The sequence below is a fragment of the Aspergillus pseudoviridinutans genome, assembly GCF_018340605.1.
Source record: "Aspergillus pseudoviridinutans IFM 55266 DNA, scaffold_2, whole genome shotgun sequence".
In the NCBI taxonomy this organism is placed as follows: Eukaryota; Fungi; Ascomycota; class Eurotiomycetes; order Eurotiales; family Aspergillaceae; genus Aspergillus; species Aspergillus pseudoviridinutans.
In genome coordinates, this window is record NW_025091282.1 from 3,401,290 (window position 1) to 3,427,058 (window position 25,769).

Genomic DNA, 25,769 nt, shown 5'->3' on the forward strand with positions numbered 1-25,769 from the left:
ATCACATCATGAACAGAACGACATGACCAACTGGAATGGGAGCAATGATCGCATTCAAGGAAGAGATGGATAAGCCAAAAGTCAAACCCTCCAGGTATGATGAAAGGTGTCGAAGCGGAAGACTAAAAAGAACGGCAATGACGCCAGCCGCGACTTGGCCTGGTGGTCCAGTCATTCTGCATGTAGATCTAATATTGGTAGGTATTATTATCTGCCCTGGTAGATAGACATGGTGTATTATTATTATTATGCCTAGTATCTAGTCTATCTAATAGTTCCATCCAACTCCTTCTCCTGATACTATTTCTCCTATTTCATCCCTATTCTTTGGCTACAATCGATATTCTCCTGATCGTCCCTCGATCCTGGACACCGCCACAAGATAATTCAAACGGGAAAAAAAAAGGAAAGGAAAAAAGAAAGCTCTGCGAAACATTTGTGGTAATACAATTACCATTTCCATCATTAGACCCACGTTCGGCAGCCATCACTACCTACAACGATACTACTCCTCCTACTACGGAGTAGCAGTAAGTAGTACTTACTACCTTACCCTATGATCCATCTTTCCTCATCTCTCTGATTTCCTTCTATTCTTTCCTCTCTCACTCGTTTTCTGGATTTTCTCTTTGATTGTTTCCTCCTCGAAAAACCTATTCCCTCTCTCCTCTTCTCCTCATTTCGACCACCACTCGTCGCTGTTCGCCCCGCCTTCGTTCTCTCCACTGATCAAAGAGAGCCTGAAACAGCAAGCCTGTGACGCGATTATCCAAGTCAGGCGCTTGCAACCTGAACTTTTCTCGTCACCAGCCCATCTTGGCGGTCATTGCGATACTGCGGTTGTGACCTGTCCTGCCACTCTTTTCAATACGCTATTTTTGTCTACTCCAGCATCAAATCCTACATGGAATCCTCTCTTCAATAAATCCCATTCTTGGCGGGCCCGAGACCCCATTGCTACCTCCGCGCGGAGGAGCCCGGATTCAACACACTGTTGCTCTTTTTCTTACTTTTCATCTCTCGTTACTTGCCTGTCGTTTAACCGCGACCTGACGCTTTTTTCCTATCGTTCCGGTCGAGTTGCCTGGCGGTAGAGTGTCATATCTGTCATCTCAAGGGTTGAGCCGGCAGCTGGCCTTCTCTTCTGCAGCTTCTACCTCATTCTATCAATAGATCAGTCACCGGAGTCTAGACCTCGATCATTATGGTTCGTTCGCGTGGTGAGTAGACGATCATCCCCTTCCCCGAATTCCGAATGACGGTAACTGATAACCCCTTGCGTTATCAGTGCGGTCTTTCATATCAGCCTTCGGTGGCTCGTCCCGCAAGGAGAATGCCGGACAGCATCATCGTACGGCTTCAGCCTCAATCACGTTGGGCAATTCTCCGTCAAGTTTCGAGACTCCTTCTCCCGATACACCCTCACCGATCGAAGGCTCGCCGTCGCAGTTGACAACAAAAGCGGAACGCCGCATTTCACGGCCAGCATCGACGATCTTCTCTCACAATCCTCCGTTGACGGAGCTTTCAGAAGATACGCCGCCCGAACTTCAGCCGATATTCACTTACCTCAATAACCATGCGAACAAATTGTACCATGAAGGATACTTTCTCAAACTGAATGATCTGGATACCCGTATGTGCTGTCTCAAGTGTCTGTCGAAACCAGCACGAACTGATTCAATTGCATTTAGAGGGCCGGCCTTGTTCCGATCGACAATGGGTTGAATGCTATGCGCAACTTATCGGAACTGTACTTTCAGTATGGGATGCAGCTGCGCTGGACGCAGCACCTGAAGGCGAAGAAGTCCCTTCCACGTTCATCAATCTGGCGGATGCTTCAATTCGAGTCGTGAGTACCGGATGAAGCGTTATAGAATTATTGGACTCCCTAACAAAAAAGCAGATTGAATCGTTGCCCACCAGAAACCAAGCAATGGAGCCATTGAAGAATGTCTTGAGCATATGTTCTGCCGGGCAGAATCGGTACTTGCTGCTTTTCAATTCTTTCCATTCACTAACCCAGTGGGCCGCAGCCATCCGTCTTGCCCTGTTCGAACACACCTCGCTCTATGAAGCGTACACAGGCTCAATCATTGCCGGCAAAGGCAAAAATTTAAACAACATTCGATCCATTCTCGAGCGCAACCGCTTCAGGCAGGAAGATTGGGCCCGTGTGCGATTCGGAGCAGGGACGCCTTGGAGACGATGCTGGTTTGTGATCTCACCGCCGAACGAGAAGGAGTTCCAAAAGGCGCAGAAGTCGTTAAAGAAGTCTGCCTATGATCGGGCGCCTAAACTGGCCACGGGAGACATCAAATTTTACGACACGAAGAAGACCAAAAAGGCGAAACCTATTGCGACCATCACAAACGCCTACGCTGCATATGCCATATACCCCCAATCCAAGGCCTTGATCGATCAGTCGACTCTTGTGAAAATTGAGGGGACTGTCACAATCCATTCGAATCCAGAGTCGACTACTGATGGGTTCGTCTTCGTCATGCCTGAGGTCCATCCTGCCATCACCGGCTTCGAAATGATGGTTCGCTTTCTCATCCCCACTTTCGACACTTTCAACCTCTATGGGCGGCCGACACGCCTCATCGCTGCCACGAATCACATCAAGAGCATCATGTTCGCATTCCCCAACCAACGGCGCTATGGATACCTGGACATCCTGGATGTGGCGAGTCTGATGCAAATGCCGGGTAGCCACACCTGGACTGAGGCGGAATGGAGGAAGCAGCTGAAGGACGCGACTGCTCAGCGTATGGCCGCGGCAGGGAGCAGGACCAGCAGTATTTCCTCAAGAAAACCACGCTACAGGGCCAGTCTCCCCAATCGCTATAGCAATGTGCCCGCAGGGGCCACTCGCAACAATCACTTGTTACCCGAGGGCCGGCCAGAATACAACCAGTCAGCAGATGCCATCCTAAATGAATCGCCAAAAGAGGATATTGCATCCAGTTATCATTCTCGAGGCTTCTCTGATACGACAGGAGTCAAGTCCATGCAAAAACGCTTGCAGGCTCGGGTCATGGAGGGCTCACCGTCATCTTCTGATCAAGATCTAGTGCCGGTGGAACGGCAGCAGGCCGGCGCTGCTAGTTTCAGTGACCGCAGCAGTGAAGAGGGCGACTGGAAGCAACAAGTAGATCCTCCGGCCGCCGCCATTGGGGAGAATCTACGTCCCCAATCCCCTCCTGACCCGGTAGCCATGCCGCCAGCGTTTATGCATGCACCAGGAGAGACTCCTTCAAACCGGCCATTACCTTCGCCAGATCTGAGAAAGGCCAATAACAGGATGTCCGACGGCACTCTCACACAGCTCGCCGCCGCTGGAAAGATGAATTTGTCCAACTTGGCCCTACCCTCAACGGCCGAACATGGAATCCAGGAGTCCAGTGGCACCGACAACTTCAACCGCCCATCAGTTCCGAGGAATGAGAGTTCCGCAGATCAAGCACGAAGCTCGCCAGCACCAGTTAGTTTGAACAACGTCTTCKGCCCACCACTTGTCAAACCGACCGCAGGTGACCTTCACCAAGACGGTACGAAAACTGTGAGAAGGAAGCCTGTGCCTTCACAGCAGCCGAGAGAGTTTGACGCTACCAGTCCCACTGGGGAGCCCAGTTACGACGACCTGCGCCATACAGTGGACGAAGAAGCCCTGAACCGAGTCGGCTCCCGGCAGCTGTCATTCCCTTCGCCCGTCAAAGAACGCCAACCTGATGATGAGAGCGTCTACGATGACGCTTCCACAACTTCCCCTGACTATGCTAGTACGCACGAGTCGGTATATAGCAAAAAGTCCGTCAAGTCTCTTTCGAAGCCCAGAATGGGGGTCATGAAGACCGTGGGAACGGAGCCCAAGAAGGATCTTGTCATTGGGGACGCCCGTTATACGTTGGATGAGCCATCGCGAATCGATCCGGACATTCCAACGGTAGATTTCGGGCCAACACTCACCTACCTGCCCACCACTGGACGTCCGAGCACATCGGACACTCTGAAGAAGTTTACGCATCATAGGACCGGTTCGGATGCCACGGAAAAACAACGCTATGCGGTGCCGACATATCCCATGGACCACGCTCATTCCAGGTCTCCCAGTCAGGACGACCACCGGCGGAGTATTCTATGGCAGCCGGGCATGGCACGTCCAACGACCCCTGGTGGTGGTCTTAATCCAGAACAATTCGTGCAGCAACGAGCTGCTCCTAGCCCACCAATCCATCTACACCACCACCGGGCAACTTCTACTACTCCTCCACCTCGGAGACCGCTTTCGGGAGACTGGATGGCTCATACTCGCTCCAAGTCTCAGATGACTATTCCCAGAGACACCCAACCTCGGCCCCATTCCCGTGGCGCTAGTAGCATGATGAACTACAACGACATTTCATCCCACCTCTCGGCTCGGGAGCAGGAGCACGTGGCTCGTATGACAGGATCTTCCTTCTTTGATATCTCTAATGACAAGAGCAAACAGGCACCTCCCGTTGACCCAATGGGCCTTGTTGGTGCGATTGATGCTCGAGAGCGTGAGAAGAAGAGTATCAAAGAAGGAATGTCGAATCAGCTGGTGCAGCACGCAATTGCACAGCGGCAACAGCACTGGCAGCACCACCAACAGCAGCAACTTGCCACAACACCTCCTCATAATTACGGGCTACAAAGTGGCCTTCAGAGCAGTGTGTACAATCTTCCGGCGGCTAGTCATACTTGGGATGCGCTCAATCAATCTTATCGTGCTGATGAGCCTCGCCGTCAGTCTTGGTACGGGCCATTTGCGTCTCAGGCACCCCAGACACCGCCAATGTATCCGCAAAGCCAGCCTCTGAACCAGCAAGCTGGCTACTTTGGGAGTGCAAACCCTTTGCATTATTAGTTCTTTCGTCTTTGATACACTTCGACCCTTCTTCCCTTCACTAGATCCCTTCTCTCTTATCCTCTTTTCCCGATCGCTCCGTTCCTTTTGTCGTCTTATACCAGCGTCTGCGCTCTTTTTCAGATGTTATGCTTTTTTCCTACTTTTGCAAATCTGCCTCAAAAAGGGCTTGCATCTATGCCAACTTTCTTGACGCTCCCTAGAACTAGACTGTCTAGATTCCTACGCAGGATTTCCCTTGCTGATTTTCCTCACATTTACTTTACTACTGCAATTGCTCCGTTGCGTTACGCATTGAATGGAGTTGTGAGAGCAGGTCTGGCGTCTTCGGTACTGCTTCAGTTGCTTGTCATTCTTTCGTGTCTTTTACGCCGTTGCGGCGGTGGACTGGCTTTGCTCATTGGGAAAGAATCATTCGATCGTACGTGTGTCTTTGGCTTACTGTGCTGGTTTCGTGTACATAGGACGCATTACATACAACTGGGCAGGATACAGGCCTGGCTTTATCACCTTCAATCTTTTTATTACTCAGTTTTGTGATCTTTACTCCCTTGTACTTGCTACTGAAAATAGTCCATGACCAGCACTTCCTGGGTACATCGATTCGGTCACAGCACAAGGGGAAGCTCATAAAGAGTTAAAACCAATATTCCTCTGATTTGCTATGTATGCTCTGTCAAATTCGACACTGCTCCCTGCGAGTATAAAAAGGAGGGGAAAAAAAACACAATGCAATGCTGGATAGACCCGAAACGCCTTGGCTACCAGTAATCCCAATCACTTCTTCCGCAAGACAACCCCTGTATCAACCACGTTCAAATCAAATTTCAGTTGCGTACCCTATGGAAGTGATGCAACCTGTATTTTTCTTTTCATTTTCTTTTCTGGACAATATGGACGATACTCAGCTCGAATGCAGCTTCTTCACTCTCAGAGCACCTTCGTACAGACCACGGTCAATGGCCGCGGCAACGGTCAAAGTACCACCAATGATGGCACAGACGCCCGTCAGGAAACCCGAGAAGCTCTTGGGGCGGGCCTCGCGGTTGATGACCTTCATCGGCGAGATGTCGTAGTTGAAGAAGACGCCGGGGATGCCGTTCGCGGCGTGCAGACGTTCCTTGTGCCCTTCGTCTGAGGCGTCGCCGCCGCGCAGGGACCGCTTGTGCGAGGTCACGGAGTACTGGTGCGTTTCGATGCTGCCGCCGGGGCCGTACAAGAGGCCGTGGGAGCCCAGGGGGGTCTGGTCGTGCGCGTTGTGAGCGGCGGACGAGAAGAGTGGGTCCCAGCCCAGGGGCAGGTAGGACGTTGAGACGACTTTGACGAAGTAGACGAAGTTGTAGGCCGGGTCGTTTATCTCCTGGCTCGTGTCGTCGAGCGGGTTGGTGTGGTGGTGGTCTGTCCACTGCCAGCGGTCGGAGACCTCGTCGGGGAGCTGGGGGCCGAAACGCAGCTGGTGGATATGGTGGGTCATGGTGTGTTTTTCGTTGTCCGGGAGCTCGAGGTCGAGGTAGTTTTGCAGGTCGTGCGCGTGGACCTGGCCGCTGGTGAAGCTGCGGCCGGGGGCGATGTGGAAGTTGCCGACGACCTTGTTGACGCGCAGGATGCCCTCGAGGCGGCAGCCTTCGCGACGCTGGGCGTCGATGCGCGCCGCGTAGCCCTCCCGTTCGCACTGCTCGATGTTGGAACCCTTGCCAAAGGCCCAGTTCTTGGCTGCGTAGGCTTCGCGCACTTCGTCGCAGGTGTTGCAGCAGCCTTCTTTGATGGAGCCGGGGAGAGGGTCGGCGCCGCCGCAGTCGCCGCAGTAGTTCGGGTCAAGGTGTTTGKCGATTTCCTCTTTAGAGTGGCTGACGGACGGAACGCATTCGTTAGCAATTGGCGACAATGGTAAAAGAAAGTTGGCTGCTTACAGGTCCAGAGCTTGAACATCCAGCACACGGCCTCCCTCGGCAGGCGAACTCAGGCGCACCTTGTTCACGCCATGTGCCACGCCAACTTGCTGCTCGCCAGAGACGTCCATCACATCAAGGGTTAAAAGCTCGCATGGTAGTCGGGGAAAGGTGATGTTCATGTGGATCTCCATTCGCTCGCCTGTCCAATGCCATTATTCGCATCAGTCTCTATTTCCATGTTATCGGTTCTCCGTAGGTCCATACCTCTCGACTTGTCAACAACCAGTTCTGGAAGAACAACCACTCGTCTATAATCCAGCCATTCTCCCCAAACCAGATACAGGATGACTATCAACGAGGCCAGAGTGATGATACCTCCGGAGGTGGTACGGATGCGAGCATCCTCGACAGTTTTGGCGAAAGCATCAAGCCTCGTAAATCGCGACTTGGGAGGCATCTCTTCAAGGAGCGACGATCATAAGGTCGAAAAAGTAGACCACGTTGAGCAGCAGCTCGACGAATTGATCAGCAACAATCCACGGAGGGGAATCTATAGCGGAGGTATCCAAAGTCAATGAAGCTCAACTGGTAAACAGTTTGGGAATCACGGCAAGTAAATAAAACGGCACAGGAGGGCACCGACGCAACTTACAGGTCAGTAAGGTCACTCGGCGAAACAATCATCAGCAATAACAAGATTGAGCGTCGGGGAGTTTCTCCTCATCAAGTCCGGCTTTGGGAACAAGCTGTCCTGATGAATCCCAAAACGAACTAAAGCATCGGCTTTACTCCAGGTAGATCACGCTAAGAGGCAATGGACACTTGGGAGTACAGCGCGTATCAGGTACCACTGATAAGCCGCGCAATTCGGCTGGATCGGTATTGGTATTTCAAAAAGGACAGAGAGCAGTTGCTGATTGGTGCATTTGAGCCCACTAAATCTCCCATCAGTCTCACATACTGAAATTTGATGCACAATAGATCGCCCCTTTGATGGTATACTGGTTGCACTATAAGCTACTAGGTAGAATCAATGTCAGTCTTGATTGTCACAAAGTGAAGGTAGAGGATTATTAACGCAAAAAATAAACGCAAAAAATTGCCTCCGGGGAGGATCGAACTCCCGACCTTGAGATGTCCCAGAAGTACTCTTCTGAGTCATATGTGAGATATGAGACTCACGTGATAACCAACTACACCACAGAGGCAATCGTTGGATGACAGCGCTAGAAATCAATCCTATAAGCCAGTAGAAATTTTGCTACCTTACCAGCGGAACCCTGGTCGCAGCTTGATATGGGTCTAGCTCCCCTCAGGCATCAACAACACCCAGGACAAGAAGTCCGCCCACGTGATCAGGCTGGAGCCTGCCGAAGTGCTTTTGATTCACGTCACTTTTTTGTTCTCTACTTTTTGTCCGACAGCCTCAAACCTCAGCCAGAGGTTCACATCGCCTCGTTGATCTCCTCAAAAACATACGACTCCATCAGCCTACCTCTTTTGTAACCACATACTTGAAATTACTCACTTCCTTTTTCTCCTCACTTACCTATTTCCTTCGTTACATGTCGAATCTTTAAGTTCAACTCGGTTTCCTCGAGGCGCACCGCGCATTTTCGCCTCTTACTACCCTAAAACCCTTCCAACGTCCACTTCCAGCCCATTCCACTCTCCTCTGGCTCCGACTTTCCTTGACACTAAAACAACATGAAAGGAAAGGGCTCTCGAGCTCGCTCCGCCGCCTCAGATCGCGGTGGTATCCGCAAGCGGGGTTCGACACGAATTGACCGAGATGGCGACCTTTCTATGGATGGGGGCGCCGCTCGCGGGCGTGGAAAGAGGGCGCGCGGCGACACAGGCCGCGCGACTCCGGCTGGTGGACGGCCTCAGGCTCGGGACAGGACTTTAAATGCGATTCAGAAAGCGATCGCCAGTAATGCGGACTCGCAAGCGAATATTCGGCAGGGAACTCGAGGAGGGGCTTTGGAACAGGTCAGCGTTCGTGGCTGGAAACAGAGCAAGGCGGCTTCCAACCGTGATGGAGGCCTTGAGAGTCTCATCGCTTTCCTCGAGAAAAAACTCACTGCACCCGATTCGAAAGCTGGCGCCCGCGCAAAAATAACTAAGGTATGTGCAACACCAGAATTGGCGGTCACCGACAGCAAAAACGCGCAGCGGTCGTACTCTCCGGTCTGTTCTCGTCTTCTCCAGGCATGGTATTTCAGAACGACGATCGGCAACGTCTAGGGTCTTTTTTCTTTCTTGAGCGTTTGTTTGTTTGGGTGACTGCGGTTTCAAGGTCTCTTAAGCCTTGCTAACTTTCACTAGTCGCGAGTTGAAGGCGACTCTATAATAGTGTCTATCCGACCCGAATTGTTGGGTAGAATGCTTCAGATGAATGGTTTTAGTTTTGCCGGTGCGCCTCTTACGATCGAAGCGTACGGGCCGTCCGCGAATGGAATGACCGATCAACCGATGCTCTCAGATATCGCGCAAAATGGCGGTGCTCCCTCGACTGCCGATACCAAGAGCAAGATGACTGCGATTTTGAGCAAGCGATATTATCAACAGACAAAGTTGCTTGACCTTTCCAAGCTCGGCGGCGACCCCGATCTTTTGGCCATGGGCATCTTCAATAGCACATCCACCGAGTCCAAGTTCTTCCCTGCCCTGATGAAAGTCTGGGAGATGAACTTCGACAGTTCTACGGCAAGACGTGAGGCTGTTGAGAGTGTCAGTCTTGCAGACAACCAACTCGCAAACATCACAGTCGTTACAAGTCTAGCCCAAACGATCCCCGATTTGAAAAACCTGGACCTCTCGAACAATAACTTCAAAGACGCGCAGTCCTTGATCGGTTGGCGGTGGAAATTCCGCAACCTTGAATTCCTCGACCTTACTGGTTCTCCTTTTAGCGCCGATCCTACCTTCAAGGAGACAATGATGAAGTGGTACCCGAAGTTACGAGTATTGAACAATGTTGAAGTTCGCACACCGGAGGAGATCGCTGCCCAGAAGAAAACACCGATTCCTGTCCAACCACCTCACTTCTTGGATGAATCGCACATCGCGGAAAACTTTGTCCGAGCATTCTTCGTTGGTTATGATAATGACCGCAACGACCTTCTCAACGGCGTTTACGACAATCACTCGACTTTCTCCTTAAACGTTAACACATCCGCGCCGAGGGCTCAACAGACCGAGACCGCTGGCTGGGATCCTTACATCAAAAAGAGCAGAAACTTACTCAAGATCAATCACCTTCCAGCTAGAATGTCTCGCGCCTATATCGGCGTGGAGAAGATTCGTGAAGTCTGGAATAGTCTGCCCAAAACCAAACACCCTGAGGTGGCAGCTCATCCCAACGAATGGCTCATCGAATGCTTCCCCGTGCCGGGTCTTCCAGATCCGTCCGGGCAGAGCAGCACTGGAGTTGGTGGTCTCCTGATCATGGTTCATGGGAAATTTGAGGAGCTTAGTGATGGAAAAGTCGAGGTGCGCAGTTTTGATCGGACATTTATCCTTGGTCCTGGTGGAGGAGTTGGTGGTATCAGAGTGGTCAGTGACGTTCTTTGTCTGAGAGCATATGGAGGACATGAGGCATGGGTTCCTGAAACGCCAACGGCCCCTCCGTCGGTTCAGCCAGCAATTCAGCCAGCAGCTCCCCAGACAGTCCCGGAAGGCTATGGTATGCCGTTGCCCGGAAAGCCTGAGGCGCAGGTCCAGCAAGAGCAGCTGGTGATGCAGATGAGCACGAAGACGAACATGACTCTGCAGTATTCCGAGATGGCTCTATCAGGAAATGGCTGGAACATGGAGGCTGCTCTGAAGAACTTCGAACAACTCAAGGTAAGCTTACCCGGACTCGTCCGTCTCGATGATACATTATAACTAATTGCGTTGGCATCTGCAGGCACAAGGAACATTACCTCCAGATGCTTTCCTTCCCGGAACTGTCTAACACTTTAGATGGTCACCAGCCCAACGATCTTGATCGACCTCTTCATTATCACTCAACACACCACGGAAACAAGTGCGGTAACTCGGAGTACAAATTCTATTCATACCATATGGGTGGTTAGCTTTTCTGCATGGCTTTGGCGAATGGTTTGGCTTCATAATAGCCATTTGGGTTTATCTCGCTTTATTATTATTTTCAAAAGAGCGTTATCCATCTGAATGCTACGATATCATGTCCGCATAGAAAGAGAAAATATACATTCGGCCGCTATCTGCTGCGGTATTCACACTACAGCAACAATTTCCTTGAGACGTAGATGGGTTTCTTAAGTATGCTGATAACATTTGATACGGACTTTGAGCTTCCAAAGACACTGCTATTATACTGCTTTGGTATTTTTGGCGCAAGACCTGGTTGTAGATACTAAATGCTTGGAATCAATAATGTTGAGTGCCTGAACGCCAAGGCATACGCTAAGCTGCTCCGCGCCGATAATTGATTATCGACAGCTATCCGCAGCCAATGCACAAAGAGCCCTTCATATAATCTCGCTCTCCTAGTTCCCCTTTGATCTCTTGTCGTCTCACTTGGGCCAATTGGCAGATGGTCACTTGTCGCAACTGCAGCATGTGCCCTGCGTTTACTACCCTTAAGAGCTAATGGAATGTCCGTCTCGACTCCCACCTCCTCTACCGGCCATATGCCACCCAACGGCGCGGCGGACCTCGATCCATTGGATGCAGGTGAGCACAACAATCTGATTTAATTCCATTCAAACGGTCTCGCTAATAACCCTGCATGAAATAGCTGATTACGACCCCATCGACCACTTGAACGCGATCTTCTCCCACCCCTCCACCCTCTCCTCCGTGTCCGAGGTGTCTCAATCCCTACGCGAATATGAAGACGAGCTCGACCATGATATTGCCACGCTGGTGGAGGAGCAGGTCACCTCCAATGCCGAGAGTGTGGAGCGCATCCAGGCAGCCAAGGCCGACCTGACGGAGCTGTTCAAGAAAATCGACGATGTACGCGACCGCGCATCCAAGACGGAACAAGCGATTACGGAGATGACGGCAGACATCAAGCAGCTGGACAATGCGAAGAAGAATCTGACACAGTCCATGACTGCACTCAAGAGACTGCAGATGCTGACGACGGCGTACGACCAGCTCCGTGCCCTGAGCAAGTCGAGGCAGTACCGCGACTGCGCCCATCTGTTGCAGGCGGTGATTCAGCTGATGGCGCACTTCAAGTCATACCGCTCGATTGACCAAATTGCGCTCCTGAGTAGGAACGTGGCGGATATTCAACGGGAATTGCTGGAACAAGTCTGTGAGGATTTTGAGCTGGCGTTTGCCAAAGGGGAAGTTGCTCAGAATCGAACCACGCTGTCGGAGGGCTGTCAGGTCGTGGATGCCTTGGGGGAGAGCGCGAGATCCAGGCTGGTGACCTGGTATTGCAATTTCCAGTTGCGGGAATATCGGCAGGTCTTCCGGAACAACGAAGAGGCGGGCTCGTTGGACAATATCTCGCGGAGGTATTCGTGGTTCCGGCGCATTCTGAAGATCTACGACGAGGAGTATGCGGCGATCTTCCCGGCGTCTTGGAGGGTCAATGAAATTCTCGCGAATGTCTTCTGCGAGGGAACCCGCGAGGATTTCAAGGGGATATTGTCCCGGTCTGTTCGGAACGGTCAAACGATCGATGTTAATTTGCTACTCTCTTGTCTTCAGGAGACCCTGGACTTTGAGCATTCCCTTGAGCGTCGGTTTGCCAGCCCAGCCCGGCCCTCGACTGACACCTTTGCCTCGACCGAGACTCCTGTCTTTGGCCAGGCTATTTCGGAGGCATTCGAACCATACCTCAGCGTATGGGTTGAAGCTCAAGACAAGCAGCTGGCTGCGCTTATACCCAAGTACCGGCAACAACCCATTAGGCCACCGGATGAGGAATTCGATTCCCACATCGTAATATCCTCATCTACAGAACTATTTACTTTCTACAGACACTCTTTGCAGCAGTGTGCGAAACTCTCCACCGGCGCAAGCCTTGCTGACCTAGCCAAGGTCTTTGCCAAGTATCTGGACCAGTATGCGCAGCAGGTCCTTCTGAATTATATCAGTGAACGGCCAACAGGACATACACCGTCGAATGTGCCATCCTTGGAGGACCTCATCTTGGTCCTCAATACAGCCGATTACTGCTACACCACTTGCAACCAGTTGGAAGAGAAGATCAAAGGCAGGCTCGACAAGAACCTCAAGCAAAGTGTGGACCTGCAAAGTCAAGCAGATTCTTTCATGGGCATTGCATCTGCCGCAATTAGGGGTCTTGTACGGAAAGTCGAGATCAATCTAGAACCCTCATGGCGCGAAATGCGCAACACGCCCTGGAGTCGGCTCGAGGCCGTCAGTGACCAAAGCTCTTATGTTGGGGAGCTTCTGTCCAAGATCCAGGCCACGTTCTCGGAAATTTTGCAGTTGTTGCATAAGCAGCAGTATGCCAGAGCTTTCGCCGATCATGTTGTAGAGCTCGTGTCGACCCAGTTCATCTCGAATTTATTCCAATGCAAACCTATTACGGAGACTGGCGCGGAGCAGGTATGTACTACGCCTCTAACCTCGTGAAATGTCGTCGATTGAAGACTAATGTAAATCAGATGCTTCTGGACACATACACACTCAAAACCGGCCTTTCCTCCCTCCTCCCCGCACCAGCCCCAGCAAGTTTCGTAAAGCGCGTCAACGCCAGCTTCTCAAAGATCGAAACCCTACTGAAAACCCTGCAAGTGCACCCCTCGCCCCCCGAAGCCCTCGTCCAAGCATATCTCATCCACATTGCGGACCGCAACAATGCGAATTTCCGCAAGATCCTCGACCTCAAGGGCATCCGCAGCCGCCAGGAGCAGAACCACCTCGTGGAACTGTTCCAGATCCATCGCACCTCCGATCGCTACGCCTCGAATCTCCAGCAGAGCAATCCCGTCCTGGCAGCCATGCAGACCACTCCCGCCCCCTCGTCGAGTTCCGTCTCCCAGGGGCTCGGACTAGGAGCTGCCGCGTCCATTGGCGCCTCGAATCTACCTACTCGCTTTGACCCGTCCATGCTGGGGTCCGCCATCATCTCAGCAGCCAAGGATGGCGTCGACCGATTTGGCACGCCGATGAGTTCGTCCAGCGCGACTAATCTTAGTGGCAACAGCGGCGCGGTATCCACCTCTACGCCTTCAGGAACGACAGGGCAGGGTCAGGGTCAAGGCGGGGACATGAGCTCAAATCTGAACGAGAATTTGAAGAACATTGGGAAATTCTTTAGAAGAGATCTGGGAGGGTTCGGTGGGAGATTTGGCGGTAGTTGAGGATGGTTGTGTTTGCTTGTGGATACCAGAAGACTATATATATATTTGCATCGGGAAATGTACTTTCTACACATCACAAAACGGTTCAATACCAGAAACGTGGACAAATGATATTCATTCATAGAACAACTACCTGCTATAGCAAAGCTAAACTTAGGTGGTGAGATCCTACAGGCGTAATGCGCGCAGATAGGTGTTACTGTTGGTTCTACGAAAGTCGCGTCAAGAATTTCCTGTATATCCTGTTATCACAATTAGCATCCAGTCATAAATCGGCGAGTGCATGTGATGGCAAAGAGGCAAAGGATAGAAATAGGCGTCATCAAAAAATTAGAGTGTTTGTTGTTGCATTGTTTTTGATCTTCAAGGCACCCTCCAGGGGCTCCGAGTTAAAAAATATAATCATCCGCCAGGATAGGGAATGTGCAGGTGTAGGGAGAAGAGAAAACCAAGGGGAAATGCTGGCTTACCTGTTACTCATCGAAAGATAGTGGAGCGTGTCTACGTCCACATCTAGATGAGAATGGAAAGTTCATAAAATCCATGATAGTCATTTTTTCATTAGTCCGACCGTCAAGATCGGACATGGAATGGTCTAATACATGGCAACCGTAACTCGCGCAAGTGTGCAACGAGTTTAGTCGAAGAGGCCGAAGCCCATGTCCTCGTCGGACTCCTCAGCCTCCTCCTCCTTCTTCTCCTCAGCAGCAGGAGCAGCACCACCGGCAGCAGGGGCGGCAGCAGCAGGAGCAGCAGCAGCGTAAGCGTCAGGGTTGGCGATGCGGTCCTTGAGGTCCTCAATCTCGGGCCAGCTGTAGTCGGTCTCGATGGCGACAGCGAGAACCTTCTTGTAGCCGTTGATGAGAGAGTGCATAACGGAGGGCAGAGTGGGGTAGTTGAGGGCCAGGGAGACCGTGGTGATGGTCTTGATGGCGCTGCTGAAGGCATCGAGGAGCTGGGACTCCTCAATGTCCAGAACATGGGGGGGGAAGCACTGGCCGTTGTCGTACACCTGGGCGATGGTCATACCGTAGGTGAAGGGAGAGATGTTCAGCATGTTCAGCAAGGTGGCCTCAGAGGGACCGACCTTGAGACCAGCCTCAACGAGCTTCAGATCGGTGGTAATTTCGATGGTACCACGAGCAATCTTGGTGGGGACACCGAGAGCCTGGAAGAAAGAAGTCTTACCGGGTTCCATACCGGTGTTACCAGCGGGAATCCAGACGTCGGCGGGAGCGACGGCACCAGCACGAGCAGGAGCAGCGACACGGTTGGCCAGAATCTTGGTCTTGACGTCCTTCAGGTCACCGTTGGTGAAGATGAAACCAACGTTGCCTATCATACAGAAATTAGCTACCAATGCCCAATTCCGTTGTTTCCTGTCCCACATGGGTAAGGGTATCCTACTCACCCTTGACGTGAGGAAGCAGACGCTCGTACTCCGGGTTGTCGGTGATGAAGCCCTTGATGGCACGGCGAACCTGAATTTCATAGTCAATGGCTGCGGAAACTGTAAAATCAGGGTGATTAAACATACCATAGTGTTCTTACCCATCAGGACGACGGCCTGACCACGGAGAGCCACACGGATCTCGTGCATCTGCTGAGAGCTGACATTGTCGACACCGACAATGAAGACGGTGTTGTACTCATCGAGAAGGCTCTTGAGCTTATCGAAGTAAGCGGCCTTGCTAGCAGACTTGCCCCCCATGTCTTCTTAATTCACTGAAGATAGGTTATTTAAGGGCAAGGAGGAATTTCGTGAAATTTGATGTTGTCCGATATGAATCGTGACGTTGAAAGTTCATCAAGAGAAATTCCGCCGGCGGTCATTTTGGGGAAATTCTTCGTGTGGATTCGCGAAGCGAGGCAGTCACGTGAGCTCCACCCGCCGCAGTGCAAAAATGCCCCATGCGGCGTTAGGGCCGGAGTCAGTGTATAGGCCTGTAGTTGTGACGAATCGACGACCTATACAAGTCTTGTTGGGGTTTGAACTTTGGTCGCTCACACCTATTTGTTTCTMTGATTTTGGTCGTCGTGCTTGAGCAATCATCTAGTCAAATCTACAAAATATTTGGGTGTATTATCGCACGACCTGTACCTCTCAATATGGTGGTCAACTACCAACATCCGATTCAATGCATCAGATATGTAGAGAGGCAAACAGCTGGTTTCCGCAATCTGTTTGTCGCTTCTGCTGGCTCGAAAATATACACATACGCTGCTGAGACCGGCAAACAGCTTGCTATCTGGCCTGAGGCTGCCAATGCTGCAGATTCTACAGTAGTCAGTGTAGCACCAAGCTCTGAAGGAGACGAGCCATCAGCTAAAAAGAGAAAGGTGTCTCCAGTCCCGGAGCAGATAGCGAAAGGAGGACAATCGGAAACCTCAACCACTTGGTCAACGATCCCCATCTTGGCCGTGTCATCTGACGGCAACTATGTGGTTGCCGTCACTGGTGAAGACAAGTGTCTTCGGGTCTTTGAGCTAGAAGAGGGTGGCAATCTCAAGCAATTGAGCGAGAGGTATGTTCGTTATCGATTTCTTTATAATATATAAGGGAAATGCTTACGTTCTGGTAGACATATGCCCAAGCGTCCATCTGCGATCGCCTTGGTTGAGGATGATAAAACTATCCTGTGTGGGGATAAGTTCGGGGATGTCTATTCTTTACCACTGATCGATACTGGAAAATCAAGTATTGCGCCCAAAGTCCATGGCAAAATCAAGCCGAATCAGCCAGCAGCAACGACTTTGACTGTCCACAGTAAGCGAAACCTGGCATCGCTGGAACAGCAGTTGCGACATTATGGCCAGAAAGAGAAGACGGCCGAAGAAAAGTCCACGTCTGCCTTTGAACTTCATTTGATCCTCGGGCATGTGTCGATGCTCACAGACTTAGCCTACGTATCCATCCCACTGGATGCAACTTCGGGTCGAAAGCGATCATACATCTTGACCGCTGACCGCGATGAACATATTCGGGTTTCTCGCGGGCCTCCTCAAGCGCATATTATTGAGAACTACTGCCTGGGGCACACCTCGTTCGTTAGTAGCCTGTGCATTCCCGAATGGGCACCGAAATATCTCGTTTCAGGCGGAGCTGATGATCACTTGATTGTGTGGAGATGGAAGGAGGGCCGTCTCGTACACAAAGCCCCCTTGGTTGAAGAAGGCACGGACTCTGAAGTTATTGTACGTCGTATCTGGGCGCTGTCGCTTACCAAGCCCGCAAACTCTCAGGAGAATGCGAATGTCATCCTCGTTGCATTAGACGGGTAAGTTCACTCATACGAAATACTTCATGAATGACACTCATGATCCATTCCAGGTCCTCAAAGCTTCTTTGCTTTACGCTTGAGTCTGATGGCTCGCTGAAAGCACAGAACTCCATCCAGGCTTCTGGCAACGTACTTGACCTAACAGTTCCCACCGAGAGCAGCTCGATTGTAGTATCCATCGACACAGTGCGGGAGTCTGGGTCCACGCAAGAATGGAGAACTGCTGCCCCCTCACCGTCGACCCTGGTTGAGGCTTTCCGCTTGAAGCCAGCGTCAGACGGTCTTGATTGGGAGCCCACATCAGACGCGATCACTGCACAGATAAATTCCGAAGGTACTTCCGAGATATCAGCAGACCTCGAAGAGAAGCACAAGAAGGAGTTGAACGATTCGTTGTATAGTTTGGGCAATCTGCGGAAAAAGAACTTTGGTGACGACGACTAATGTTGAAGATAAAATGTACAATATCTTAATTAGCATAGAATATTGCATAAATACTGAGTTGTCTCAGCATGTTTTCATGCTTTCTTTTCGTAGGACAAGTGTTGTAAGAGCTTCTGATACTCCGATTTAAATACACTCTAGGATATCGATCGATGGCGGCTGGCTGCCGGCTGGGCCCGCACTCTGCAACCCGAGGTGAAATGTCACCCCGCCTCAGATCACTTTTTATTTTACAATATAACTCCCACTCATATTCAAAATGCAAGAGAAGTTTGAGCCTTTGAAGAACGACCTTTTGCTCAGAGCCGCCAGAGGTATACGATGACTCGAGATCCCGCGCGCAGACAATTGAAGGGACTGACGTGATCTTTAGGCGAGAGAGTTCCGCGTCCGCCAATATGGGTTATGCGACAAGGTATGTTCCTGAACGAATTTCCTACTTTGTGTATCATTGAAGCCTATCATTGCATTACTCCTTGCCTGTCTCTGGTACTAAGCAGTCAATGCTATAGCTGGCCGTTACCTCCCCGAATACCATGAAGCGAAAGGAAACCGCGATTTTTTCGAATGCTGCCGGAATCCGGAGATTGCATCCACCTTGACCATCCAGCCCGTGGATCGGTACGACGGATTGATCGATGCTGCGATCATCTTCTCGGATATCCTTGTCATCCCCCAGGCGATGGGCATGCAGGTCGAGATGGTGGACAAGAAGGGACCTCACTTCCCTGAACCTCTGATGTCGCCAGATGACGGACAATACGAGAAGGTTATGCAGAAGGAGGTCAACGTGAAGGAGGAGCTAGACTATGTGTACAAGGCCATCACGCTTACCCGGCACAAGTTGAAAGGCCGTGTGCCTCTGATTGGCTTCTGCGGTGCGCCATGGACTCTGCTCTGCTACATGGTTGAAGGAGGCGGGACCAAGCTGTTTGTGCAGTCCAAGAAGTGGATCTACAAGTATCCGAAGGAGTCGCAGGCACTGCTGCAGAAGATTGCCGAGATCTGCGTTGAATATCTGGCTCTCCAGGTCGCCTCGGGAGCGCAGCTCGTCCAGGTGTTTGACTCCTGGGCTGGAGAAATGTCCCCTGCGGCTTTCAAGACCTTCTCTCTCCCGTATCTGCGGTACATTTCTGCCAACCTGCCCAAGAGACTGGACGCGATGGGTCTGGAGCGCGTGCCAATGACCGTCTTCGCCAAGGGGGCGTGGTACGCTCTCGAAGATCTCTGCGAATCGGGCTATAATGTTGTCGGTCTTGACTGGTTGCACGATCCTGCTGAGGCGATGCAGATTGCCAAGGGCCGCGTAACGATCCAGGGCAATGCCGACCCCGGCGTACTTTACGGTAGTCGCGAAGCAATCACCGAAGCCGTCGAGGTTATGGTCAAGGGCTTCCAAGGTGGCAAGCAAGGATGGATTGCCAACCTGGGTCACGGTAAAATCTCATCTCCTGTACGGACTTCATCAATGCAACCGCTAATGGTAACAGGTATCACTCCATTTGTGCAACCGGACGATCTCAAATTCTTCTTCGAAGAGATTCACCGCTTGACGGCCGAATAGACAGACGATATACCCTGTGCCCAGGCATGAAAAAGCATCATATTGAGCATCTAGCCTATTTACACTATATCATTTGTACACATCTCCATTCGAAGGCGTTTTCTCAAAGACTGCTATATCGGTATGCTTAGACAGCAATGTCCTCATTCCTATAACGACATGATTAGTGTCAATCTCTGTAACCGCAAGAAGAGTAGCGAGGGAATGGAGCGCAAGAAAACCGGCGTCGAGACTGAAGACGTACCAAAGCTCCGGCTTCTCCTTCATAAACTTCTCCATCAATTGCTTGCACTCCTCATTATCCAGCACAACCACTTCTTTACCCCGATTCAGAAGATACTCCTCGCCGCCCATGAAGCTCTTGTTCTCCCCGATGACAACCCGCTTAACCTTGTAAAGTATGCAGGCACCCGTACACATGTCGCATGGTGACAGCGTGGTGTACATAGTCGCACCCTCATAGGCGGAGGCGGGAAGACGGCCAGAATTCTCGAGAGCTGACATCTCGGCCTACGATGAATTGAATGTGAGCTTCGCTTGTGCCATTGCAATGCCGGCGCGTACAGGAATGATCGACAGCGATCCAAAACAGAAGTAAATTGTATCAATTGGGACTAACATGCAAGGTTGCGCTTCCTTTCTGAACGCGCATATTGTGTCCACGGCCAAGGATCTTGCCATCCTTGGACACCAGAGCTGCACCGATTGGGACTCCACCTTCAGCGGCACCTTTCTTTGCCTCCTCCAAGGCAGCGATGAAACCGGCATCCGTTTCCATTGTGAAGAGTTTCAAGATGTGAGTACAATGTGAGTACAGAGTATCAAGGAAAGCAAGCTCAGTACACGAGTTTGCTAAAAGAAGGATGAATTCTAGATAACTATGCAGTCAATATCAGAGGTGGGTTTTGACGGGTCCACTATCTCGGTACAGCTTGTCGTTGATAACTTCCGAGGCCGACGAGCATTGCTCTCATGGCATCAGACTCACGACTCACGAGCAGATTTGTTTCGCTTGAGTCCGAGTTTCCGTATCGACTACCAGATTATTTACTTAGATGTGAAGTGCAAGCTGTCCGCATTCGTAGAGTAGGTACAATAATGGCAACGATCACGATCGCATCAATGCATGTCAGGTCGGAAAATCCCCTCCTTCCTTCTGGGGTTGTCCCTTATCTCTTATCGATAACAATCGGAGGCAATTCATACACTTCCGCCACATCTGAGCCCCAGTACGGATTACTCCGATGAAAGAAAAGTTAAACGAAGGTACCAGAGTTCAAACTATACGTGGAAAGAAGATGTAGGTGGTAAGGCTCTTTACAAATTCGCCTCCACCATTAAACAGTGCAAGATTCATGTAATTGTCCAATGGTCAGAACTGTTATAAATTGACATTTAAATTTGAAGCGGAGAGATTAGCAATCTAAGAATGAGCCTTGGACAGGGCTCATACGGACTATTGTCCTTCCGCGGCGCTGTATTGTTATGTACAGGGTTGGTGGAAGACAGCGGAAAATTACTTTCAAACAGAGTTGTTACGCAGCAAAATGCCGGCAATGACCATAGAAAATAGTTGTCAGAAACAGCGTATTACAAAACCCCAGTCAGCCATGGAAAGGCTGCGAGGCGGACGGAAGGTCATGGAATTGCATCGAAACTGAGAGAATCCCGCTCGGGCCATGGATTCAGCCTGTGACGGGGTCAGTCGAAGCAGCGAGAATGTCGTATCGACCATTTTCGGAGCTTTGTAAGGCTTGCATGAAGGGAATTCTTTCCTGCTTGAAAAGCAAGAAAAGGCGAGCCTGTAATCACCTGTTCCTGCTCATTTTAAGGCGACTCGTACCAACTAGATATACCCTTCAACCCTTCCTCTCGACCTCCTCGGAGTTTCCAGATATCATATCTCCGTTTTAGATACGCGGATCTTGAAAACGCCTGGCGTATCAGAGAACATCTTTCGCGTAGAAAAGTGGTTCTTTGGTGCCTGCCCTGGTAATCAGATTTCACAAGTTACGGTTCCAGCCTGAACAGCCGCCTGTCGCCGCTCCTGTCTTGATAATCTTGAAAGGGTCAGACCTCCAGATTCTTTCTCTCAACCTCAGTTCGACCTTCAAACCCTTTGAATTCGATATCTGACGATCCGGTCGATTTCTCCTACACCTCTTCTCTCCTCTCTTCTCTTCTCCTCCGCATTTCTACCCGTCCAGATTTCGGACAGTCTTTTCTTAGACGAAAAGTTTTTTTCTTGTTGCTAGTTCTATCTTTCCGAACAAGTCTCATTTAGACCCATATCACAATGGTCAAGGATACCAAGCTCTATGACACTCTGGGGGTAAGTATCAGTCACTTAAAATCTTTATTTTCAGGTTATTTTCAGGGTTGAATTGACGGTTTGATTGTCAGGTACCCGAGACAGCCTCTGAAGCTCAGCTGAAGAGCGCCTACAAGAAGGGTGCACTCAAGTACCACCCTGGTATGTCATTGTCGGTGATATTCGCAACGGATGGATCTGGAGTCTAACAGGACGTTGTTATAGACAAGAATGCAAACAATCCGGAAGCGGCCGAAAAGTTCAAGGAAATGTCCCGTGCCTATGAAATTCTTTCGGATCCTCAGAAGCGTCAGATTTACGATCAATATGGTGAAGAAGGTCTTGAAGGCGGTGCTGGTGGTCCAGGAATGGGTGCCGAGGATCTCTTCGCTCAGTTCTTCGGCGGCGGCGGTGCGTTCGGCGGTATGTTCGGCGGTGGCATGCGGGATCAAGGCCCCAAGAAGGCCCGTACCATTCACCACGTACACAAAGTCAGCCTGGAGGATATCTACCGTGGCAAGGTCTCAAAATTGGCGTTGCAGAAGTCCGTCATTTGCCCCGGATGTGACGGCCGTGGTGGTAAGGAAGGCGCCGTCAAGTCCTGCACTGGCTGCAATGGTTCCGGTATGAAGACGATGATGCGCCAGATGGGCCCCATGATCCAGCGATTCCAAACCGTTTGTCCCGACTGCAGCGGAGAGGGAGAGATCATCCGCGAGAAGGACCGTTGCAAGCGCTGCAATGGTAAGAAGACCGTCGTGGAGCGCAAGGTGCTCCATGTCCACGTCGACAAGGGTGTCAAGAACGGCCACAAGATCGAGTTCCGCGGCGAGGGTGACCAGATGCCTGGCGTTCTACCGGGTGATGTCGTATTCGAGATTGAGCAGAAGCCCCATGCCCGTTTCCAGCGCAAGGATGACGATCTGTTTTACCACGCTGAGATCGACCTCCTGACTGCTCTTGCCGGCGGTACTATCAACATCGAGCACCTTGATGACCGGTGGTTGACCGTCAACATCGCTGCCGGCGAGGTCATCACTCCTGGTATGTTTCTGTGCACTTATTCTTCAGCCTTGTTGAGTTGCTGTAGCTAATACCTCCTCTAGGTGCCATCAAGGTGATCAAGGGCCAGGGTATGCCCTCTTACCGCCACCACGACTTCGGTAACCTGTACATCCAATTCGACGTCAAGTTCCCTGAAAAGGATCAGCTCCAGAACCTCGATCTCCTGGAGAAGGTCCTGCCGCCTCGTATGGAGCAGCCTCAGCCTCCGGCTGATTCGATGGTTGAGGATTTCGAACTGGAGGACATTGACGCCAGCGAGGGCTCTCAAAGACGCGCTCATGGCGCCGCCAGCTCCATGGACGAGGATGACGATGATGTTCCTCCTGGCGCTGAGCGGGTGCAGTGTGCTTCGCAGTAAAAGGCATTGGGGAAGATGGTTGTGGCTAATATAGTTGATGTGTGCTGGTGCACTTACGCGAGTCGCTTATGATACCACGTGGGGGAGCCGTCCCTGGTACGATTCGGTTCCTTTGTGTTTCTGACTTAATGATTTGCTTTGCGATGGCGTTCGCTCTGAAGACCTGGGGGATGACAATGGAGAGATCGCTTTTTTCGTTTGACTTTTTCATCATACTTGAGATTCCCTTGCATAGGATTTCCTTTCTGTTTTGTGGGATGAAGCATTGACTTTGATGAGATGATGAGGATGAATGACGATGTTTCATCGAAGATTCGGTCGCTTCGGCTCGCTTGAATGCCGCGAATGGTGTTTCTTTCACATCTATAGACTTGAATGCGGATTGGGTATTGAACTTCAAGAATATCTGCTCCAACGAACTCCGTAGTCTTGGCCGCTCGCCATTGCCTTTTTGCAGAATACTCACCCATTTGATAACCCGGGGTAGACTCATTGCTCGGCTTTCGCTAATTGCATACTAAGAATGAGCTGTGCCACATGGAGAACTGACGATTAAACAAACATTGACCCTTAAAACTCCACTCATTGGACCGATTTCAGTCACCATTACACCCATCATCGTTTTGGACATTCGAGATAAAGGTAGTCGGGACAAACAGGGTTACTCTACAACTTGGAGGGCGGCATATACTTCGGTACTTACCTTGCTTTCTGAACCCATTGCGCAGAGATTTGCTGTTGGAATGGAGATGGGATACGGTTACCATCCTTGACTCGGAAAAGGAAGGCCCTTAGTATGATTTTAGGGTCGGAGTTCAGGTTAGTGAAGACGAGGTGGTCCTCGAGCACCTAGGCAGCTTATAGGTAGAATTGCGCAAGATTGATTGATGGGCTGGGAGCATGTGGATTATTGGGATGGGTGGTTGTGGTTGAACCATCTCTCTTCGTTCCGAACTTTGACTGGCATTTGAGAGGCGATTTGGGTATACCACGCCAATTGAGCATGAGTGCCCAAGGAGGAAACGAGATTTTGAGACGTATGGCTTTTTTAATGGAGCAGACAAATCTAGATTGAAGATTTCAGCTTGAATGAGGTAGAAAGGAACAGTAACTGCTCTCGACTGATAGCTAGATTGTTGCAGCCGGCTCATTCAGCGGCCGTTGGAGCAGAGTCGTATGACTGCCTCATGGACCGAGGGTGGCTCGGCGCAAGCAAAAGCGGACTACGGGTCAGTATTCGGACTCGACTAGTGATCAAATTCATGGTAGCGCCGTGAGTGTGGTCGCTTGATCAAGCACAGCGGATTTGACTTGGACATGCTTTACGCTGACCATGATAGAAGGACAACGGGGTGGCGTCCCACGTTTTCCTGGTTGCCTCGACATGCTCTCCGGTGAGCACTTCGATGTCCAACTCGATTGACAAATACGATGTAGCCCTGCAGCTTGCCACATGGACAAAACGGCTCAGATGCAAGAAGTACAGTGTGGGGGAAAGTGCTGTAAGACTTTCATGTAAGGCAAAAGGTTCTCGGGACGTTAGCACAGAGGCAAACCGTGAGCTTGGGTACTGATCCGCGGTATCAGAGCACATGCTGCCCAGATTCTCACGCGGTCTCGCTTGCGGTTACTTGTTTCTCACACATCCGCCAGAGCTGGATGGTGCGTTCAGTCCAAGCCAGGGAAAAGTAAATGAGCCATGGCCTCGTTTTGATGGAAATGAGCCCAGCCCTTCCATGAGAAGCGAGAGGCTGTACCTCGAAGCGATCATTGCAAGCCTTCTAGCTACAGGAGTAGTCATGCGGCGACCGGACTCTGCTGTGTGACAGGAGCTAAGAGGGAGTAAGCCACGAACCAGGGCGTCAGACTTTCGGTGTTTAGTGGCAACGCGATATTTCCCAATCTGCTCCGTACCCAGCAGAATAACTTCGTCGGCGGTTGCCAAGTATGATAAACAGCCATCCAGCTTTGAAATTAGGTGGCCGGGTAGATGTGATGAGTCTCGTACCTAGGTAGGATGGCACGTAGTCAAGAGATTAGTGTTTAGGGCGATTGGGCCTCATTCCTGATTGTCGCAGGATCTCTTGACGGGATAGCTTGATTCAAATAGGAGTTGTCAAATGCTGCGCTGTGATAAGATGGAGATGATGCGATTTTGATCTCGATGGTGTCAGAGTGGGGAAGACCAGGGTTATAACTCTGGCGCGTCTGGGTGTTGTCTGACTCTGAGAAACTCAGAATTATCGGATTATCCGCAGTTGCCTGCGTTATTCGATTACATTTGGATTGGAGCTGTCAAAGTCATCTGTGTTCGGCAACTTTGGAAGCTGAACTGGATGATCCAGACATGTCGGTGTCATGAGTTCATGACAGACCTTCAGCAGTTGGCTGCTGGATCGGTCTCCACTGAAAGTGCTTTTAATTTGATCATTCCGGTGATGCTGACTATGTCTATGGGGAGTGCTTGCAGCCTTGTCCTGTAAGTAAACTAACTAAGGTAGCCTAGCCTGTAGGAGGACGGAGCTTAAACGGGTTGGGTGCAGCAAGACCGAAGGAGGTTCGTCGCCGAGAGTCCAAGCCACATGTTGCTAAATAGGATTAGAGCCCTGCAGTCTGCATATGCGAATGATCTGATCTC

The 25,769-nt window shown here is 50.9% G+C and overlaps 9 protein-coding genes and 1 non-coding gene across 10 annotated transcripts; 6 read left to right on the forward strand and 4 right to left on the reverse strand.

Annotated features, from left to right (window-relative positions):
- Nucleotides 1–1,204: 1,204 nt before the first annotated feature.
- Asppvi_003245 (PH domain protein) lies at nt 1,205–4,894 on the forward strand (the record flags this gene model as incomplete). Its single annotated transcript, XM_043299214.1, has 4 exons — nt 1,205–1,220; nt 1,289–1,636; nt 1,695–1,852; nt 1,907–4,894. The coding sequence occupies 4 exons, from the start codon at nt 1,205–1,207 to the stop codon at nt 4,892–4,894; spliced, it is 3,510 nt and encodes a 1,169-aa protein (XP_043155149.1).
- Nucleotides 4,895–5,798: 904 nt separating this feature from the next.
- Nucleotides 5,799–7,243, reverse strand: Asppvi_003246 (retrograde cargo receptor ERV46; the record flags this gene model as incomplete). The annotated part of the gene is made up of 3 exons (XM_043299215.1): nt 5,799–6,741; nt 6,805–6,985; nt 7,051–7,243. The coding sequence occupies 3 exons, from the start codon at nt 7,241–7,243 to the stop codon at nt 5,799–5,801; spliced, it is 1,317 nt and encodes a 438-aa protein (XP_043155150.1).
- Nucleotides 7,244–7,886: 643 nt separating this feature from the next.
- Asppvi_003247 lies at nt 7,887–7,994 on the reverse strand. Its single transcript has one exon. It is a non-coding gene; the product is annotated as a tRNA-Met (tRNA).
- Nucleotides 7,995–8,493: 499 nt separating this feature from the next.
- On the forward strand, nt 8,494–10,747 carry Asppvi_003248 (mRNA export factor mexA; the record flags this gene model as incomplete). Its single annotated transcript, XM_043299216.1, has 3 exons — nt 8,494–8,913; nt 9,115–10,635; nt 10,700–10,747. 3 exons carry the CDS (start codon nt 8,494–8,496, stop codon nt 10,745–10,747), a joined length of 1,989 nt encoding a protein of 662 aa, XP_043155151.1.
- Nucleotides 10,748–11,411: 664 nt separating this feature from the next.
- On the forward strand, nt 11,412–14,108 carry Asppvi_003249 (putative GARP complex subunit Vps53; the record flags this gene model as incomplete). Its single annotated transcript, XM_043299217.1, has 3 exons — nt 11,412–11,490; nt 11,555–13,350; nt 13,410–14,108. The coding sequence occupies 3 exons, from the start codon at nt 11,412–11,414 to the stop codon at nt 14,106–14,108; spliced, it is 2,574 nt and encodes an 857-aa protein (XP_043155152.1).
- A 637-nt stretch (nt 14,109–14,745) lies between these two features.
- Asppvi_003250 (60S ribosomal protein uL10) lies at nt 14,746–15,819 on the reverse strand (the record flags this gene model as incomplete). The annotated part of the gene is made up of 3 exons (XM_043299218.1): nt 14,746–15,443; nt 15,520–15,589; nt 15,646–15,819. 3 exons carry the CDS (start codon nt 15,817–15,819, stop codon nt 14,746–14,748), a joined length of 942 nt encoding a protein of 313 aa, XP_043155153.1.
- Nucleotides 15,820–16,217: 398 nt separating this feature from the next.
- trm82 (putative tRNA methyltransferase) lies at nt 16,218–17,833 on the forward strand (the record flags this gene model as incomplete). The annotated part of the gene is made up of 3 exons (XM_043299219.1): nt 16,218–16,633; nt 16,691–17,386; nt 17,440–17,833. 3 exons carry the CDS (start codon nt 16,218–16,220, stop codon nt 17,831–17,833), a joined length of 1,506 nt encoding a protein of 501 aa, XP_043155154.1.
- A 259-nt stretch (nt 17,834–18,092) lies between these two features.
- Asppvi_003252 (uroporphyrinogen decarboxylase HEM12) lies at nt 18,093–19,397 on the forward strand (the record flags this gene model as incomplete). Its single annotated transcript, XM_043299220.1, has 4 exons — nt 18,093–18,147; nt 18,207–18,248; nt 18,346–19,269; nt 19,324–19,397. 4 exons carry the CDS (start codon nt 18,093–18,095, stop codon nt 19,395–19,397), a joined length of 1,095 nt encoding a protein of 364 aa, XP_043155155.1.
- A 127-nt stretch (nt 19,398–19,524) lies between these two features.
- Nucleotides 19,525–20,175, reverse strand: Asppvi_003253 (cytosine deaminase; the record flags this gene model as incomplete). The annotated part of the gene is made up of 3 exons (XM_043299221.1): nt 19,525–19,546; nt 19,642–19,907; nt 20,017–20,175. 3 exons carry the CDS (start codon nt 20,173–20,175, stop codon nt 19,525–19,527), a joined length of 447 nt encoding a protein of 148 aa, XP_043155156.1.
- Nucleotides 20,176–21,693: 1,518 nt separating this feature from the next.
- Asppvi_003254 (type I HSP40 co-chaperone YDJ1) lies at nt 21,694–23,131 on the forward strand (the record flags this gene model as incomplete). Its single annotated transcript, XM_043299222.1, has 4 exons — nt 21,694–21,729; nt 21,801–21,870; nt 21,934–22,752; nt 22,815–23,131. The coding sequence occupies 4 exons, from the start codon at nt 21,694–21,696 to the stop codon at nt 23,129–23,131; spliced, it is 1,242 nt and encodes a 413-aa protein (XP_043155157.1).
- Between the last annotated feature and the right edge of the window lie 2,638 nt (nt 23,132–25,769).